The 16,760-nt window shown below is 38.4% G+C and overlaps 1 protein-coding gene across 1 annotated transcript in view; it reads left to right on the top strand.

Annotated features, from left to right (window-relative positions):
* The window catches only part of Cd2ap (CD2 associated protein), a 90,254-nt gene that overhangs the window by 33,953 nt on the left and 39,541 nt on the right, over window positions 1-16,760 (top strand). The window contains exons 4-5 of the mRNA XM_059281460.1: window positions 4,750-4,850; window positions 10,609-10,729. Of these exons, the coding sequence (XP_059137443.1) occupies window positions 4,750-4,850; window positions 10,609-10,729 (222 nt within the window). The remainder of the gene's footprint in view (window positions 1-4,749; window positions 4,851-10,608; window positions 10,730-16,760) is intronic.

Raw genomic sequence — 16,760 nt, 5'->3', positions numbered from 1 at the left:
AAATGCCTGACTCTAAAATAGATTTCAGCTTCTTTAGTAACTCATTCTCTGACAGATGGAAACACATAGGTAGAAATACAATTTTACTTTAGGTTTTTGAATCGGTTTTATTTGGAGATGATCATATATAATACTACAGGTTTGTGTTTCCAAATCTTTCCAACTCTGGAGGGGAAAAAGACTGAGGTAGGAGGATGGCAAGTTCAGGGGCAGTCAGGTGGGATTTGAGAGGATGAAATAAAATGGTCAGTGAAAATATAGAAATGGTGCTTGGCAGGATAGCTGAGTGGGAAAGGTGCTTGCACCGAGCTTGAATTTAGAATTCAGATGCTTGTAGTTAGGACAATACTGTTTTATATTCAAAGTCTGTTTTCCAGATTAGTAGAAAAATACTACCTGGAAGCTTGTTAGAAATGCGCTATTGTATCAGGGGCTCTAAAATATTAGGGTTCCTACAGAAAACACTGTAACTGAGCAGTGAAAAATAGGGATTTATGATGTTTATGTAATGCTTAAAGATTATATAACCAGTAAGAAAGATATTTAAATAGTGCTTTGCCAGGCAAGTAAACATGACATACCTGCCTTTTGGTCTGCCTTGGTGTGCAGTGTTGAGTAGGAGAAAGACAGCTCTGCCTTCCTTCTCCAGCTCTGTCCCCTCCCCTTAGCTAACGTACACTGACTTACAGAAAGGTTGTGTAGTTGTCCAAAAACGGAAATATAAGCATTTACCTGGAGATACAGCCAGGTGTGATTTTTAGTGAAAAAGCTGACTTGATTATTTTTTTTTTAAGTTCAGAGGTGGGCTGTCCAACATCACTTTCAGTTTTTTTTATTACATTTGTTTACTTACATGTGTGACACATGTAGAGGCCACAAGAGTTTGTTCCTTCTTTCCACTGTGTCATTTCCAGGGATCAAACTCTGGTTGTCAGGCTTGGTGGCAAGTACTTGCTGAGCCATCATGCTAGTCCTCAGCATCATTGATTTTCAAAGAAAAAGGCAAGAAATTCAACCCTAAGGATGGACCCGTCTTCCAGGAGAAAGCAGGGCATTTGTATCTACTGCCCATAGCCATTAACGTCTAGCCTGAATTGAAGAAGGGGGAGATGTTGAGACAAGAGTTTACTCCAGTTTTCTTTTGTCCTGTCTTCAGGAAATCTATATGCTTCCACGTCTCTCTTCTGGCTTGTGACTGGATGATCTGTGCATTGATGACAGTAGGGTGTTGAAATTGTCCCTGCTGTTACATCAAATGAAGCCTATTTCATTTGATGCCCTCCTGGTTCTTACTGTTTGTTTGTTTAGTTTGAGACAGGATCTTAAGTACTCTAGCCTAACTTTGAACTCCTGATTCTGCCTCTAGTCAACCACCATACCTACCATAACTGTATGGCCTTCAGGGTTTCTGTTGACAAAGCTATCTTTAGTCCAATAGGATTAGTCTTAAGTATGATCTGGCATTTTCTCTTGTGGGTTTTAAGTCTTTCTGGTGCTGTCCTTTTGATAGGTTGTATACCATACATTGTAGAGAGGATCTTTTCTGGTTGCTGAGGGTTATATAACAATTCTGTTCCTGATTGTGCATGCCTTTCCAAAAATTAGGGAGATTTTCTGCTGTTTCATTTGGATTGCTTTGCCTTTTTTAAAATTTTGAGTGTATTGATGACATGCATGTTTGATTTTTTAATGATGTCCTCCAAATCTTTAATGTTCTTTTCGTTCTTCTTGATCCTCCTGCCTCTGCCTCCTTCAGCAAATCCTACCGGCGTGCGCCACCACAACTGGCACTTTTCATTTTTCTTTTTGTATTTTTATACAAATGTGTTACTTCCAAAAGGAGTTCTGTTGTAGAATATTAAGGTGTGCTACTTTAGTTTATGCTCTGGAACATTTGTTTAATGATGCAAAGATGTGTTACATTTGTTTAACTAAATAAAATTCACCTGCAGCCAGGAGGCTGCGTCAGCAACTAGCTGACAGAAAAATAGTAGGGAACGTCCCATAATGAGGCAGGAGAAAGGATAGGTGGGGCTGGCAGGCAGAAAGAAGAGATAGAAGGAGAGCCCTGGGAGGAAAGGAAGGAGGAATGAGAGAATGAGAGGAAGACTTAAGGGGCCAGCACCCAGCTACACAGCCAGACACAGTGAGAAGGAAAGAAAAGGTATGCAGGAATGGAGAAAGATAAAAGCCCTGAGGCACAAGATAGACAGGATAATTTAAGAAAAGCTGGCTAGAAACAAGCCAAGTGAAGGCCAGGCATTTATAATTGAGAATAAGCCTCCATGTATGATTTATTTTAGAGCTGGGTGGTGGGCCCCCAAAAGAGAAACAAACAAACAACAGCAGTCTTTAAACTCTGATATTTTTTTCTTTTGCTTAATTAAGTCTGCTGTGGAGGTTTTTGGATGAATTCTGTTTGATTTACTGAGCATCGTTTTCTGTATTTCCTATTATTTCTTTTTCAAAATCTCTTTTGAATTTCTCATTTATATGTTGCCTTGTTTTTCCAAAGTTTGCTTAATCATTCCATCTATATTCCTTTGGATCTCATTAAGCTTTAAAATAACAACAACAACAAAACACTATCTTAAATTCTTTATCTGGATTTTCAATTTGTTCAGTATATTTTGAATCTGTTATTGCAGAGTTTTTTTTTTTTTTAAAGAACGTGCTAAGTTACTTTGTCTTTTTCATGTTTTTTATTTATTTCTACTGAGATTTGCATGTCTGGTAAAATGAGTATCTCCTCTATTTCAGTGAAGGTAAATCTTAGGGATAATAGTTTGGTATGCAGAATCAAGTTTATTTCTAGCTGGTTACTATAATATTGTCACTTTACTCCTTAGAGTTTCTTTGGGTTTTATTATTGAGGTTGGGCATAACCCATGCTTAGTATTGGAGTTGGAGAGACCTACTTCTTCTGGTGACACAGGAGTAGAGGTACTGTGACAGTTCAGACCTTGTGTGGTAGAGTACATCCTGTGTAATAACTCTTACCTGCAATTGGAGAGGTAGTCCCTATTGGTAATGGAGGTTTCCTCAGGCACTGTTTATACTGTCCCTGTTATTTGAATATGCAGCTCTAGTAATCATGTAGGGTCCAAGCCATTTGTTCTTTGAGTAGACATTGGTTCAAGTCCAATGGTTTTCTGGGACGGTTGGAACAGAAATCAAAGTGCTCCCACTGTGCCACTGATATCCAGTCTTAACAGGAGTATGTGATTGTACAAGATATTATAGAGACTAATGCAGAGGACACATACGTAGTTATGATAGAAGCAGAAATGTTATTCTCTGTTTTGCTGCTGTAGACATGCTTGTCCAAGATTGGAGCCTCAGGTCCCCTCTCCCTGGTGTGCATGCTTGCTTGGGATGGGCTTTTCTGCCTCTGAAAAATCAGTTGTACTATCTACCAGCAGTATTGCAGGAGTGGTTGCAGTTGGAGCTGTGTAAAATTCCTTAGTTTTAGGTGCAGACAGAAATGAAGGAGAAAGAATACCACATCCAGACAATTTCTCCGCTGACTTTACTGTGAACCAGTGGGCAGCACTGTTACTGATGGTGCAGTGACATTGCTTGACACTGCCCCCGCACACCCATGTGGCTGGAGAAAACAGTCTTGGAGCTGCTCATCTTGTTAGAGACAGGAGCTTCTTATGTGGAACTGACAGCTGAGTGGATCTACTTGTGACTAACTACACCCTCATCTCAGTTCGTGGGCTCCCTAATCATTTGGTTTTCGTGGCTGACACCTTCACTCCACTCTGCATCCTTTATACCAGATTCTCAAAGTGTAGCTCTATTGGTGGGTTTGTATCAGTGTCTTTCTCCTGAGTCAGGTCTGACCCTCTGAAACATGGCAGTCCAGATTCAATCATCAATTCTCAAGAAGCCTCCGGGTTACAGCATCCTGGGGAGTTGCTGGGAGATGAAGTCCGTTTTCTAACACTGTACTACTGGATAGATTCAGGTTCTCTTTAGAATGTAAGCTTCCAGGGTTGTGAAACTTCCAAGGAGGTAGGACTGCCAGTGTCTGTGCTGAGCGTTTTTTGATTCTCTTTCACCTTTATCCCAGCAGAAGGGAAAGGTCCCAAGCTGCTGAGCTAGGGACATGGGTATTAGGATATTTTTTTCTCTTACTATTCAGCTGTCGCAAGGCTCTGGACTTTACAAGCTTTTGTTTTTCTGTGGTTGAATGCCAGTTTGTTATCTCAACATGAAGCTGTACATCTGTTACCTATTGGCAGCCTGCTTCCTCCCCCTTCTTTCCCTCCCCTCTTCCTTTAGTGGAAGGAGCAAGTGAGTGCTAGTGCTTCTGTTCAGCCATCTTACCTTCCTTTCAATAGTCACTTAAAAGCAGTACATTTTAAATATTCCTAGGCTGTGATAAGAAGTAATCTGAAAATTACCACTAGAGGGGCTTGCCTACAATACTTTTATTGTCAAAATGTCTTTGTAGTATTAAAAGTTGGTTGTGGATATTTTGCTTTTGTGTAATTGAAGGGATCAGGTGTATCCATGTTTTCTGTTACCAGAAGCCTTACACTTTATCTGGGGATGAACATATTATGTTGTAGAAGTGTTTAAAAATCACCCAGTGTTGTTTGTGATTATCTGTGTAAATACTCACGTTTGTTTATTTTTTCCTTTTATACTTCCTGTAACTATAATTGTGGTATATGAATAAAAGTGCTATTTAAAATAAATGATCTTTCTTAACATATTTTTTAAAATGGTTTCTTTTAGAGACGAAAAAACGTCAGTGTAAAGTTCTTTTTGACTACCTACCACAGAATGAGGACGAACTGGAACTGACAGTGGGGGATATCATTGATATTAACGAAGAGGTAAGAACCAGAAGGACTTTGTACATTCACAGTAGTCCAGCAGCTAGGTGGTGGAGCTTCTAGAAGAGGGCTTTGTCAGAATATTAACATTTATAAAAATTTATGCCAGTTTTCAATAAAATTGAAAGACACAGTCTTTTTTACTTGTCCTTGCTATATACTATTTGTGTGTTTGCCTTAAGGAATAAAAATAAACATTTTTTCAAGCTTAAAATTAATGTAATTTTGTATTGGCAAGATAGCTCACCCAAGCCTGGTTACCTGAGTTCCATCCTTGTAACTCATATAAAGGTGGAAAGAGAACTGACTACAAAGTTGCCCCCTGACCTCTGCATGCGCATTGCATGAGCACACCCATACTCACATCATGCTCACATACCATTATAATAATGCTAAAAAAGTAAAATTAATGTTATTTAAATAGCTCCAAATACCAGAGAGCCTTATCTTAATTCTCTGTTGGCACAAAACAGAAGCAGAAAAACATCCTTTTGAATGATATGGGAGTGCAATGCAGAAATTGTTTTAAAGTCTGTCTTGTCTGAATTGCTGTATTTAGATACTAGACAAGTATGCTTTTTTCACAGTTTCATACTTTAGACTAAGATATGAAAATATTTCTAATTTCTCACATCTGATTTTATCATTGAAGGAATATTAAAAGTTTTGCTGGGCAGTGAAGATGCTGTTTTAGAGAGTGCCTTGATATAATATATTGTAGCAGGAATTGATTTTGTGCCATAATTTCTCATTTATCACTGATGTCTATGATAACTTCTAGGATACCTAGACAGAAGGCAGTCTGATTTACTCTATCTGATGGTGACACAGTTAACATTTATTTAGATGTACTGTGCTAAGTTTCACATTTATTTCCTTTAAACTTTAAACAGTCTAACAGAAGGGAATATTTATCTTCATTTCTCAGAGGTAGAGATTGAGTCATAGAGAATCACATTGCTTATTGTTACTCATGACACATAAGAAGCTACCCTAAAATTAGTGGCAAAAACAACTGTCTTCTTGTGGGTTGTGTGGTTCAAGTATGCAGATAGAGCGCAAGAGGATTGGCTTGTCTCTTCTGTGATGTCTAGGGCCTCAACTGGAAAGTTCAGAAGTAAAGGACTGGTGAGAGCCTTTGTAAGAAAGCCCCTTTATTCATACCTGATGTCTGACAGCCTTGAAGACTAGAACTGCCACTTGGACAGCTGTTTAATTTCCTTTACATTTGGCTTGGATTTCTTACAAGGCAACTCCACGTTGTTAAAAAGGAGGTTTATTTTGGAGTAACTTACAGCCAATAAAGGGGTTGGTTACAGGATCCGAGAGAGGTGAGGTGAAGTCCAGTGGGGTTCTCTGGAGAACTCTGACCCAGTGTGTCTCCCAGCATCCAGGATCACCAGGCACCAAGAGAGCCAGCACATCCGGATCTCAGTCTTAAGGGCTCCTGTCTCAGCCCTGCCCCAGGGGTGCGTCATAGGTAGGCGTGCCAGTTACCAGAAGCCTCGCTAGGGGGTAGTACTTCCAGGTCAAAGCTGGAACAGCTACCCACTACAGTATCTGGGTAGTTGATCTTATAATCTGAAATGGTTGAGATTCTAAAACCTCTTGACTACTGATGTAATAATCAAAAAGCTTTGGATTTTAGGCAAAGTTAATAGAAAATTTATTCCACAGTCTGAAATTTGAAGCACATTTTGAGTAGAGGGTGCTTATTTTGATTTGCATAGCAATCTCACAATTCTAAGTGCAACTGTATCAGCAACATGGTGAAATGCCTTTTACAGTCTAGCCTTGGAAATGATAGCTACTTACAAACCACTTAGATGCTGTCAGGAGTGAAGGGTGAGAGCATAGAAATGATCAGTTCTTGATGATAATGGTGCCAAGACTACATTTGTGGTGTGAGATACATTATGAAGCCATCTTCACTTAACTTCATATGTGCCTGACATGCAGTGGCCTGAATTTGAATGTGTGTAGCTTGTTGTCTTGTTGTGCCTGTCTTGAACAGCTCCCCCTTGCCCAATGGAGGAGATGAACCCAGGGCTCTGTGCATAGTGGGCCCTTGTTTTTTTTGAACCAGGGTCTGACCACGTATTTTAGGTTGGTCTCAAACCTATAGTCCTCCTTTTCACCTCCTGAGCACTAGAATTACAGGCATGTGTCAGCAGGCTAGACTGTACAGTCTGTTTTCAAATGATTGTTTGCTTTTTGTTTGTTTGTTTCTTAGAGACAGGGTCTCATACCTCAGGCTGGCCTTAAAGGTGGTCCTCCTGCCTCAGCCACCTCAGTGCTGGGTATACAGGCATGGTCACCATGCCCAGTTCATTATTGCTGTGCTTGAATGTGTGTTCTTTACCATTCTTCTTCCCAAGAATTTGTTAATTAAACAACGTTTAACAAGTTGCTGATATTTGGAGTTTAAATAATACTGATGTTTTTTTCTTTGTGTCTGTTCCATTTTGTCATACTTAATTCCATAGCACACGTGGCTTCTATAATTTTCAATCCTGTAAACGGACATTTCCTATCCTGACCACCCGGTCCCAAATAACTGACTCAGAGGCTGAATATGAATTATAAATGATCAGCCAATAGCTCAGGCTTTTTACTAACTACCTCTTACATATTAAGTTAACCCATATTTCTTATTTATGCTCTGCCACATGGCAGTATGTTTATTAGCATAGCACTTTCATCTTCTCCCTCTGCATCTGGCTGGCGACTCCTCACTCTGCCATTCACTTTCTCATCATCCTTAGTTTGGTCATCCTGCCTATACTTCCTGCCTGGCTACTGGCCAATCAGCGTTTTATTAGACCAATTCCAATGACAAATTGTTACAGTGTACAAGAGGATTATTCCACAGCACAATCCTTTATCTTAGTTTTTTCTTCTCTTCCTTCCCACATTCTTTGAGGCAGGGTCTCCTTCTGTAGCCCACTTCCAGGAACTCACAATTTAGCTGGGTCTGGCTTACACTCAAAGCAACTCTCTTGCCCTACGTCTTGAGTGCTCTGGTCAGACACAAGCCATCATGCCCAGTTTCATATTGCCTTGAGTCTGCTAAAACCCCTGAGCTCTTCATGCTTGCTGCTCTACTTTGCTATCCCAAACATAATGTGTTAAAGATTAATTTATTTATTATGTATACAGTATTCTATCTGCATGTATGTCTCCAGGCCAGAAGAGGGCACCAGATCTCATTACAGATGGTTGTGAGCCACCATGTGGGTGCTGGGAATTGAATTCAGGACCTCTGGAAGAGCAGTCAGTGCTCTTAACCTCTGAGCCATCTCTCCAGCCCCTGTATCAAGCACTTTGTATTTCAGCTATGTTGTCTGTAACCATCATGTATTTTGATGTGACTATTCCCCCCCCCCCCCATGCTTTTTATCTTATTTAGGCTTAATGTTGAGCTTCTTGGTCATTTAGCTTTTAGGGGAGCAGATTCTGATACTTTCAGGCTTATGCTCCTATGTGCCTGTTGCACTTCGTTCCCACTTTGATTACAGCATTGATTTTTACATTTCATTATTAGTAGTTTTGGTTGTTTTGAGACAGGTACTCACTATGTAGTTTTAGCTAGTTTGGAACTAAAAAAGATTGGTTGGTCTCTTCTGAGTGCTGGGATTAAAGGTGTGTGCCACCATGCCTAGCAGTTACATTCTAATTATGTGCTTACTGCTTTCTTGGTTGTTTTCTTCAAGAGCAGGGATTGCTGTAGTCTAATATTCTCCCAATTTAGCTGTTTCAGCAAAGGCAACAAAGGGATTTCTCATATGCAAGATTCGACTCTTTTCCTAGCAAATAAATCATGGCTTGTACATAAAGAGTGCCTATTATAGAAATTATTTATTAAAAGTTGGTTTTCAGACTGGGCATAGTAATCTGGAGGCTGAGACAAGTGGTTCTTTGTGAATTTGAGACCAGCCTAATCTACTTAGTGAGTTCCAGGACAGCCAAAAAAGTATATGTGGAGAGAAGTTTGCTTTCAGTTGTAAGGTAGATAACATTGAAGATGATTTATGTAAATGATATATTTCTAGCTGGATGTAATGCTGATAAGTAAATGGTGACAGTCAGCAATGTACTCTTCAAAATATACTGTTACTCACTAAAACCCTTCAGCATCCACAGCAGAAACTATACATCTGAAAACAATTACTGAATATTGTTTAATAAATTGAGCAATCTTATTATTACTGAGTCTGAATGTTGTGTTAAAGATTTCTTCTTTTATTGTGCATTGGTGTTTTGCTTTCATGTATGTCTATGTGAGGGTGTCGGGTTCCTTGAAACTGGAGTTACAGACAGTTGTGAGCTGCCATGTGGCGCTGGGAATTGAACCTGGGTCCTCTGGAAGAGCAGCCAGTGCTCTTAATTGCTGAGCCATCTCTTCAGCCTCTGTTAAAGAATTCAATTCATGAGAATATTCTTTTTGGAGTAAGGTGCTTATTAGATGAATTTTGAAAGTGATTTTTTTTCAGGGTTGGAGAGATGGCTCAGTATTTGAGAGCACTGGCTGCTCTTCTGGAGGACCCCCCCGTTCACTTCCCAGCATTCACATGGCAGCTCACATGGTAACTCCAGTTCCAGGGGCTCTGACGCCTTCATATGGCCTCTGAGGCTACTACATGCATGTGGTGCATAACACTACATTCAGACAAATGCTCATGCACATAACATAAACAAAATAATAAAACCAAAATAATTTTTTCATACTTTGGTTAAAAATCACTGTTTAACTAAAAAGGAGAAATAAGATTTTATACCACTTAGGAAATTACATCCTTAGAAATGTTTTTACATTTATTATTAAATTTGTTTTTAATTATGTGTACGTATGTGTGCAAGTGCCTGCGGTGGGTAGAGGTTTGTGATTCCCCAGAGCTGGGGTGTTGTGAACTGTCTGACATGGGTGCTGGGAATTGAATTCTGATCCTCTTTTTTTTTTTTTTTTCCGAGACAGGGTTTCTCTGTGTAGCTTTGGCAACTTTCCTGGAACTCACTCTGAGCCCAGGCTGGCCTCGAACTCACAGAGATCCTCCTACCTTTGCCTCCTGAGTGCTAGGATTAAAGGCGCACACCACCACCACTACTCGGCTTTCCTCTTCATTCCTAACCCTTGAGAGTGTGTGTGTGTGTGTGTGCGCGTGCACGTGCGCGTGCATGCATGTGTTATGCTCATGCCATGGCACATGTATAGAGGTCGTTGAACAACTTCTGGGAGTCAGTTTTCTTTTCCTCTGTGGGCTTCATGGATCAACCTTAGGTAGTCAGGATTGGCAAGCACTCTTACCTGCTGAGTCAGTTCACTGGTCCGGGAAATTATATTCTTAGTTACTAAACTTTGTCCAAACAAAGATTTTTAAGTAAATAATGTATCTTATATTTATAAAACAAGGCTCAGTAATGTGTGGGTCAGGAGCTGTGTGCTTTCTCAGTTAGGCATTATACTGTGTCACTTTTGTAAAAAGTGTTTGCTTCATAGGTTGTAATTGATTGTCAGTTCTCATTGTGAACACTGCAAGTAATATGATTAATCCCATGCATGACTAACCGTATATTAATTTAGAAATATTAGACTTTAGCTACTTAAAATATATTCCCGACTTGCGTTTTCTTTCTTTTAAAAGTGCTTGTTTTGCATCATTTATTATTTGCTCGTTTATTTTTACAGCTCAGTTTTCCCATAGAGTGAAGGTTTTCACTTGACAGACTTTTATTACTTTTGTGCTGTGACCTTTTTCAGGTAGAGGAAGGCTGGTGGAGTGGAACCCTAAACAATAAGTTGGGACTTTTCCCCTCAAACTTTGTGAAAGAGTTAGAGCTCACGGATGATGGTGAAACTCATGAAGGTCAGGATGAATCAGGTAGGTGAAAGACTTACTGTGGCTTTATCTTTTGGAATTGTTTTTTTGAGTGCTTAATCAGTTTCAGTTCATCTAGTTTTAAAAAGCATATTATAATGGGAATAAAAGGGGAAAAATACCTGGTCAAATAGTTTATTCTTTTTCTTTCCCTGAGTTCTATTTTTATCCTATTGTTTATCTGTACTTTTTGAACTGCTGAATTTACAGATGGCCTAGCTTAGTAATTGAGAAAATTTAAAATAGCAATCTTACTTTTGTTTTCTATATTCATAAACCAGATTCTGTTTTCCCTACAGCCAAATGCCATTTAGTTGTTCTTGCTATTATTGTTATTTGGTCTTTTGAGGTAAGTTCTCTATATGTAGCTTTATCTGACATAGAACTCACTGTGTCGGCCAGGCTGGCTTTGAACATGTAGCAATCCTCCTGTTTCAGCCTCTCAAGTGCTAGGATTCCAAGTATGTGTCCTACCATGTGTAGCTTAATAAACTTTGATCTCTTGTCAATTGGAAACACAAATTCATCTTAATATGCTCTCCATTCAAGGAATTTAATTGAGGAAATATTAACCCAAGCTAGTTATAAATTAATACTATTTTTTAAAATTTAATACTATTTGCTGTGGTATTTAGGAAACTTACTTTAAAAGATTACTTAAATTTTCAAGTGCAGGTGGAACTATACATATAGTGAGGATTTTAAAAGTCATGCTTCTATTAGCGAGTAATACGTAGCCATTTTTTGGTTATATACATATATTCATAGATTTTAAGGAGTATTTTATAATCTGAAGGAGACCAGTTACTTTTTCTTTTCTTTTTAGGGTCAGTATAATGCTAGGGGGTGTGTATGTTACTTTTTTATGTGAGTTGTAGCAGAGAATATACACTATCTTTGCCTTTCTATAATTAGTTTGCAAACAGTAATGATTTTATCAAAAAGGTATTTATGCAGTTGCAGGGCGGTGTGTTGTTTTGAATTGTTATTTCCTTTGACTTTTGTCAATACTTTTTGTAGCTGGGGTTTTCCTGTGTTCCAGCCAGCCGGCAGTAGGGACAAATCTCTCCCACTCACGTCCCCCAAGTAAATACACAGAGGCTTATATTAATTAAAACTGCTCTGCCATTAGCTCAGGCCTACCACCGACTAGCTCTTACATTTAAACTCAGCCCATTTCTGTTGTTCTATATGTTGCCACGTGTTCCGTGGGTTTACCTGTGTGCCATTACAACTTTTAGTATTTTATATATGGATGAGCACATGATTTGAAGTGAAACAAAAGCTGTTAATGTGTAGAGAGTAGATTTCTGAGCTTTAGTGAACTGAATGATAAGAGACTTTTAGAGAAAATAAATCCAAATAATAATTAAAAATTTCATAGACTTAAGGTTGGAGAGATGGCTCAGCAGTTAAGAGCACATACTGCTCTTGCAGAGCACTTGAGTTAGTTTCCCAGCATGCTTGTTGGGCAGCTCACAACACCCTGTAACTCCAGCTTCAGGAGGATCTGGTTCCTTGGACACACACCCACATGTGCAAATAATTAAAATAAATCCTTACAAAATAAAAATAAAAATTTATCTATAGTAGCATTAAATGTAATTGATAAAAGAAGTCTAGAGTTCAGTTTTGAAATTATTCTTAAGTGTTGTGCTTTTAGCTTTACTGTTTCAGACTTTAAAAAGAAGTCCCTGCAACTTTTGTCATCATTCATAATTATGTGTTTATTTCTGCATATGAATTCAATGGTATCTTCCCTAACACTACAACTTAAGAAACTTGGAGCCTGGAGAGTGGGCAGTCTTTTTTTTTTCTTCTTTTTCTTTTTAATTTTTAATTAATTTATTTAATTTTTATGGGTGTTTTGCCTGCATGTATTGTGTATGCCACATGTGTGCCTGGTTCTCTCCGAGGCCAGAAGAAAGTTTTGGATCCCTCAAGACTCGAGTTAACAGACAGTTGTAAGCTTCCATTTGTGTGCTGGCAATCAAACCTAGGTTTTCTGATAGCAGCCAGTCTCTCCCCAGCCCAAGAAGGCAATCTTAGTGAATGGTAGAAAATACGAAGAAAATTAATTTTTGGGAGGAAAAGCTAGGCTTTTCAAATGGCAGAAAATGGCATGAGGTCATAGAGTGAAGTTCAGAAACATCTAGATACCTAGAAAGTCCTTATAACACCCTAGTTTCATTTGATTGATTTTCATTTTTATTTATTACAATTTTTTGTTTCTTTCTGTGTGTATGTATATCTGCATGTGAGTATGTGGATGCCCCCGGGGAGGCCAGAAAAGGATGATGGATCTCCTGAGCTGGAGTTACAGACAGTTGTGAGCTGACTGATAGGGGTGCTGGGAAGTGAATTCAGATCCTCTGGAAGAGCAGCAAAGTGCTCTTAACTACAGACCCATCTCTTCAGCCCCTAGCCTGTCATTTTATATCAGAGAAAACTGACACTGTTAGGATTATATGCTTTTATTTTTATTGAAGATCAGAATTTCTAAGAGTTCGATTGTTTGAATTCCATTGCTGAGTACTTTAATTTTAAAGTTTTGGCTTATAGGACCATCTTTTGAAGCTCTTTTTTTTTTTTTTTTTTCCCCTGAGAAAGGGTTTTGCTGTAGTCCAGGTTGGCCTCAAATTCAAGGTAATCTTCCTGCCTCAATCTCCCAGGTGCTAAGATTACAGGCATGTTCTAGAAATGTTTCTTTTTAACATGGGGAAACATAAAAATGAAGGACTTCTCATGCATCTTTTACCCAGATTTATCCAGTTAACAATTCACCATGTGCTAATGATTGTTCGTGTTCTCTCTATAGCTGTTTTTAAAATCTTGTTAATCTTTTAGATCAAGGATAGTCTCATAGTTACATTATCACCATCAAATCAAGACACTTTTTATAGATAATATCGTTTCACACATAGTTCATGTACAGACTTCTTTAATTGTTCTGCTATGCTTATATAACGATATTTTTTCTTCTGAACTCAGGACCACACATACGGTGTACTTTCTGTCTTTAGACCAGTTCCTTTAACTTCTGTCTGCTTTTCTGGGGATTGAGACTTTTGGAGAGTGTACACCAATTGCTTTGATTTTTTCTTGATTGGATTTAGTACATTGTTTTGTTTAGTATCGGGGGGACATAGGTTCTAGGGTTCCCCATAGATATCAAAATCAGAGGATACTACAGTTTCTTTTAAAATGGCATAGAATTTGCATATAATTTAGGCACATCTGATTGTGTTAAGTAATTTGCAGTTTTACTTATAATACCTAAAACAATGTAAATAGTTGTTACACTGTATTTATAAGGAAAAACAAGAAAAAGTTTGTAAAGATGCAGCTTTCATATACCCAACCACATTTCCACTTGGTTGAATCTAAATACAGAACACTTGGATATGGAACTTCCATGGCTGCTGTGACTTCATTGTGTCTTTGCTTGGAAGGCTCTTTGAAGTATTCTGATGGCCTCTTGTCTGATTTAGTATTCTCTTATTAATCACTTCATTATTGATGCCTTTTCTGACTGCTCTTGTATTAAAAAAAAGTCTCAACCACTTCTCTTTAATTATCTTCCCTTTGATTTCATTTTGAAGCAGGATTTACTATTCCTATTTACACACACACACACACACACACACACACACACACGCACGCACACACACACATTGGCAAACTACTTATTAGAATATATAAATTTTGTTCACTGCCAAATGCCTATTTTGTGGAATAGTGTGACATATTGATGTCCAATGAATGAAAGAATAGTACTTTTGGTATACAGAGAACTTTTCAGACAGTGTAGAAAGTGAAACCTTAACTGTTGAGGGTATTGGTAACACTAAGGGTGCTGATACTCCTGATTATCCACTGAGTAGTAAGATCACAGTTGGGTTTCTGTTGCTTTCTTTTATACTACTTAATGTGTAGAAGGCATGGACAGGAAATTAGGTACTAGACATTTCTTTGCATTGCAGCCCTGTGGTTTGCCTGTTGGATTTTAATTTCCCTGAGTCATGACTGAGGTTTCTGAGCAGTGATATGAGAGTTCATTTACATTTAAATGGAGGCATGGCATTAAATCTGAAATCTAATAATCATAGACTGAAGGGAAACCTGCAGGTAAAAACTGCTATTCACTTAACATCCATAGTTTACTTTTACTATATTGAGTGCTTGTTGTCCAACATTCTGTGCTAGATTCTGGGGATTCAGTGGTGAATAACCAAGACTCCCCCAACCCCAACCCCACTTTGAAGCTTTTGTTCCATTCAAAATAAAAGGCTATTTATTAAATAAGTCAAAGTTAATGTAATTTGACATGAAAAATATTTGTCACAAGAAACTTCAGAGTACTATAGATGTATGTAAGAGAGGGAAAAAACCTTTTGCAGAAGTCTCCAAATAAATAGACAGTGCCTCAGCAAATTTGAAGAGTGAAGAAAAACCATAGATTTTTCAAGATCCTGAAAGGCATTCAGTTCAGAGTGATTTTGGATTATATAGTTGAAGGTGGTGTTAAGGGTGGAGAAACTGTCAGGCTTGAGGCATTAAAAACACTAAATCACAGAGAAGGTTTGAAGGGGAGTGAAGTGATCAAAACTGTCTTTGTAAGCTGGCTTGTTTTGGTTGCAGTGTGCAGAGTGCATAGAGGAAGAATGGGTTGGCAGCACCGGGTGAGAGTATTTTGGTGATTTAGGTTGAGAGAGTAATCGTCTAAACTAGAAGAATGCTGTGGTGGTGGAGAGACATGGGAAGAACGGGAGTGCTGTGTAGGTTCTGTATCATAGAGGACCTAGTTATGATGGGGCACAGAGTGACTAGAAGAATGCTGTGGTGGTGGAGAGACATGGGAAGAACGGGAGTGCTGTGTAGGTTCTGTATCATAGAGGACCTAGTTACGATGGGGCACAGAGTGACTGAAGAAGAGTGGTCAGAGATTACCAGGTAGTCCTTGGGTTGATGCAGATAACTGTTTCTGGAGATAGGTTTAAGTTGGGAGAGATGGTGAATTTACTTTGAGATGTTGAGTTAGAGCACTGTTAGGGAATATGGGCCTATCCACATAAAGATAATCAAGATAATGTCTCTTCCTCTCTCTCCCTCCTTCCCTCCATTCCTTCACACGAATAGACACAAACACAAAGTGTGGGGCCATCTTGAAAAGCTTCTAGACTGCTGTTGTAAGATTAATGGTAGATTGGATTGTTTGATTGATTGCTGTATTTTCATCAGGTGTCTCTTTGGTATTACTTTTCCTCAGTACCCAGTATAATCCATGATTTCTTGGTTAATTTTTCAAACAAAGGATCACATTTGGATTTAAAACAATTTTTTTATGTCACTATGTGGAGGTACACATAAAGTAGCTTTTGTTGTGCAAATTTAATGAAAAAAGGGACAGATTTTAGGGTAAATAGTGATATAGATAGATAGATATAGATATGTATATATGTATACATATCTATATATATTTTCAATGACTATAAGTGTACATTCAAACTGCAGCAGAGGGGGATTTAATGAGCTATTAAAAGGAGATGCTAATAAACCAAGATGAGAAAGAGAGAGAAAAGGAATAAAAATAAAAACATTTATATTAATAAATGGTCTGAAAATTGAAAGGACAAGATTGCCAGACAGGTAAGTATACTATCAGAGCCTCAAAACATGTTATAAGAAAGATAGAACTTGGTATTCTGTGTAAGATATACTATATCTAGGATGGCTATATTAATATCAAAGGGTCCTTCAGGAAAAGAAATACTACTGTGAAGCTTCTTTATAGCAAAATGCTCTTTCATGAACTAACCCATGCCTGCAAATCCTAACACTAGTGCCCCAGGTGGTGATGAATCAGCCATCTCCTTGTAGGTCCCACCTCTTAGATGTTTCGTCACCTTTCTGTACCATTAACAAGCACATGAACCTTGAGGAGACAAACCATATCTAAGCTGTAGCATCTTGCTAAGAATCTTTTGTGTTAGTTTCCTGAATTTCCTTTTTTTCTTTTCTTTTTTTTAATTAT

This window comes from Peromyscus eremicus, chromosome 16_21 (genome assembly GCF_949786415.1).
Source record: "Peromyscus eremicus chromosome 16_21, PerEre_H2_v1, whole genome shotgun sequence".
Lineage (NCBI taxonomy): Eukaryota > Metazoa > Chordata > Mammalia > Rodentia > Cricetidae > Peromyscus > Peromyscus eremicus.
The sequence above is the reverse complement of the archived record's forward strand: the minus strand, read 5'-3'. Positions and strand labels throughout refer to the sequence as shown.